Raw genomic sequence first — 3,687 nt, forward strand, 5'->3', positions numbered from 1 at the left:
AAAAAAAAAAAAAACAAAAAAAAAAACCATGGCTGGGCCATGGTGGCTCACACCTGTAATCCCAGCACTTTGGGCAGCCAAGGCGGGTGGATCATTTGAGGTCAGGAGTTTGAGACCAGCCTGACCAACGTGGTGAAACCCCATCTATACTAAAAATACAAAAATTAGCTGTATGGTAGTTGTGTGCACCTGTAATCCCAACTACTCAGGAGGCTGAGGCAGGAGAATTGCTTGAGCCTGGGAGGTGGAGGTTGTGGTGAGCCAAGATTGCGCTACAGCACTCCAGCCTGGGTGAGAGAGTGAGGCCCTGTCTCAAACAACAACAACAAAAATAAAGAAAGAAAGAAAAAAAAAAAACCCAGTTCTGGAAGGAGGAAAGTAAAAAAAAAAAAAGAAACTCAGTTCTCAGTTCTCAGGGTTGTTGGGAAAAACAATGAGGTCAGTAAAGAGGTCCTATACCTGGAACATAATTCATTCGGTGAACGGAAAGGAGCTGTGTGAGCTGTTTTTTGTTACCCACATCACCTTTCTCCGGCTGGCACCCTATTTTATTTTCTTCAAGTAACTTTCACCAGACATTATCTGATAGGTTGTTTTTACCTGTCTCCACGTGACTCACACCCCGGAACCGTGCCTGGCCTTGAGAAGGTGCTCAGTAATAAATGTTGTTGAGCAAAAAAATGAATGCACCGATCATTCCTAGATCAGGGCTTAGCGGGGCAGGGGGTAGGAATGGAACTCACAGCTCCGGTGGGCTGGGGGCAGCAGGCATCCAGGAAGTGGGCCGGGCTAGGCAGAGGAAAGTCGCAGGCTTCTGCACAGGTCCAGCAGCAGTCTGGGGGCCCTGAGGCACCTTGCTTCCTGCAGGGGGAGCTACCGTCCGCGCAGCAGCCCTGGGCCTAGATCACAGGGTTCAGGATGTGGAACAGGCAGCAGATAGTGATAGCCAAGCCAGCTTTCCCGAGGGGGCAGGAAAAGGTTTGGCTGGGGACAGGAGAGGAGGGAACCCCTGGTACTATAAAACGGATAGATGCAAGGGCTAAATGTCAAGTGTCTCAGGGTAAGAGCCTGCAGACGAAGGGACAAGTTAACGGGATTCCTCTTCCCCAGAGCCCACCCTTTATCCCCCACCAGACCCCTCACCAGCAGGCAGTGCCTAGTCAGCAGGACTAGACCCAGCAGCAACAAATAGATGCCCACAGCGATGAAGACGATGGCAGGGATGGGGAGCAGCAGGGGAGGGCTGCTGACAGGAGCCGGGGTTGGATTCCATGGACTAGAGGAGGCCTGGACGAGCACAGGGGGAAGGGGTGACAAGGAGGTGGAGAGGGGTTGCAGGAACACGGGAATACCATGAGGGACGCGGAGGCGGGTGGGAGAGGAACGGCCACCAGATGGTGGGGAGAGCATCAATGGGACTACACCCTGACTCATTATCTTGTGCCCTGAGCCTGCCTTTTTCCCTATCATTTCCAGTTTAGCACCATCAAGCACTTCTGCATTTTAGAGTCTTCTAGGGCTTACTGATTTTCCTTCTGGAATGCCTCTCCAAAGAGATCTCTTGTCTCTGACTCCCCTGCCACTCCTTTACCATCCCTCAGCTCACATTACCGGCCCCTGTCATCCAACCTGCAATTTTTCCCCTTTTCCATACCAGAGGTCCTTGTGTATCCCTCCCTCCCTTACAATCCATCAATGGCTCCCAGTAACTCACTTAAAACTTTTTCTTTTATTTATTTATTTTATTATTATTATTGAGATAGAGTCTCACTCTGTCACCCAGGCTGGAGTGCAGTGGGGCGATCTCGGCTCATGCAACCTCTGCCATCCAGGTTCAAGGGATTCTCCTACTTCAGCCTCCCAAGTAGCTGGGATAAAAGGCGCGCGCCACCACGCCCAGCTAATGTTTGTATTTTTAGTATAGAGGGGGTTTCGCCATGTTGGCCAGGCTGGTCTTGAACTCCTAATCTCAGGTGATCCACCCACCTCGGCCTCCCAAAGTGCTGGGATTCCAAGCATGAGCCACCGCACCTGGCTATTTTTCTTAGAGACAGTGTCTCACTCTGTCACTCAGGCTGGAATGCAGCGGCAAGATCATGGCTCGCTGCAGCCTCGAGCTCCTGGGCTTAAACGATCCTCCCACCTCAGCCTCCTCAGTAGCTGGAATTACAGGCGACAGCCACCACACCTGGCACTTAAAACTTATGTCAGTGACAAAATTCCCAGTTTAGTCCTGCCTACCTCTCTCCCTCCTTCTCTTCCAAACACATGATAGCCCTAGCAATTCCCCAAATGCTGCAGCCTCCCTCTCACCCCCAGGCTGTTTCCTCTGCCGGAAATGCCTTTTCTCCTGGATTACTTGGTCAACCTCCTCATCTTGCCAGGAATACCAGAAATGTGCTCTCCCGTGGGAAGTCCATTCCTGGCACTCTTCCTCACAGTTCTCGTCCTGAACTGGCAGGATGTAGTCTCTGTTGGGTAGAAGCCCCCTCCCCAGTCCGTGCTGGAAGGCAGGCTCAGTCGGGGTGAGGACAGGGCGCTGAGGGGGCTCAGAGAGGGGAAGGGGCCCGGACTTACGTCCATGGGGCAGGGCAGAGCTAGTCAATCCGGGAGCTGCAGAAGGAAGGTTCTGGGTCTCAGGGGCTGAGAGGCACCGTTAGACCGGGGTGCCCACCCTCCTTCCCTTTCCTGTTTGGGGAAACTGAGGCCATCGCTGGGCCAGAGGGTGGAATTCGGGAAAGGGAATGGGAGGCGGGGGATCCGAGGCGGCGCCTTCCTCGCAGGCTCCAGCGCGCCCCAGACCACTCCCCTCTTCAGTCCCTACACCCCGGGCTTCCCCGGTCGGTCCGCCCCCATCACCTGCACCCTCGGGCCGCGGGCAATTCACGGATTCCGCGCCGAGCTGGGTCCAATAGGCCGAGGCACCGGCTCCGCCCAGAAGCCGTTCGCGGCATCCAGCTGTTGCCATGGTGACCAGAGCGGCGTTTTTTACGGCGGCCGCCGAGGCCCAAACTCCCTCCTGCCGCCTCGCGCCTCCCGCCTCCCGCCTGAGCTTCCGCTGATACCAGCTTTGCGCCGCTGCGGCCCTAGGGTCCCTTGGGGCCCTTGGGGCCCCTTTTTCGAGGGGACCCAAGGGGAAGAGCGAATCCCGCCACCGCCAGCCTAGGTCGGATCCTCATCAGATGCTGGACGTTGGAGGAGGCACCGGGTTGTGGGGCGCCACAGGAGGATTGAACCCCCAGGCTACACCGAAGACTTGGATGTATCTCCGGCCAAGACATTGCGCATCTGCAAAAGGGAGAAAAGCCTGCTGCTCAGGAATATTGTAAAAATCAAACCTACTTTTTATATTTTATTTTTTATTTATTTATTTTTGAGACCGAGTCTCGCTCTGTCGCCCAGACTGCAGTGCAGTGGTGCGATTTCGGTTCACTGCAACCTCCGCCTCCCGGGTTCAAGCGATTCACCTGCCTCAGCCTCCCGAGTAGCTGGGATTACAGGCGCGCACCACCACACCCGGCTAATTTTTGTATTTTTAGTAAAGACGGGATTTCGCAATGTTGACCAGGCTGGTCTCGAACTCCTGACCTCAGGTGATCTGCCCGCTTCGGCCTCCCAAAGTGGTGGGATTACAGGCGTGAGCCACCGCACCCAGCCTATTTTTATTTTTTAAAATGTAGCTTTGGG

The 3,687-nt window shown here is 54.5% G+C and overlaps 1 protein-coding gene across 4 annotated transcripts in view; it reads right to left on the reverse strand.

The window, feature by feature from the left end:
• Positions 1–2,987, reverse strand: part of ALDOA (aldolase A, fructose-bisphosphate) — a 17,968-nt gene extending 14,981 nt beyond the window's left edge. The window contains exons 1-4 of one of the 4 annotated variants that reach the window (XM_011982394.1): positions 2,860–2,987; positions 2,578–2,613; positions 1,144–1,287; positions 744–899 (exon numbers count right to left, since the gene is read on the reverse strand). Coding sequence is in view for 2 of the 4 variants with exons in the window: in XM_011982392.1 (XP_011837782.1) it covers positions 744–899; positions 1,144–1,470 (483 nt within the window). In the remaining 2 variants the exon portion in view is untranslated. Of the gene's footprint in view, positions 1–743; positions 900–1,143; positions 1,491–2,577 lie in introns of those variants that run through there. The other 3 variants (XM_011982393.1, XM_011982396.1, XM_011982392.1) reach the window with 3 other exon arrangements.
• Between the last annotated feature and the right edge of the window lie 700 nt (positions 2,988–3,687).

This window comes from Mandrillus leucophaeus, unplaced genomic scaffold, assembly GCF_000951045.1.
Source record: "Mandrillus leucophaeus isolate KB7577 unplaced genomic scaffold, Mleu.le_1.0 Scaffold24, whole genome shotgun sequence".
NCBI classification, from domain to species: domain Eukaryota; kingdom Metazoa; phylum Chordata; class Mammalia; order Primates; family Cercopithecidae; genus Mandrillus; species Mandrillus leucophaeus.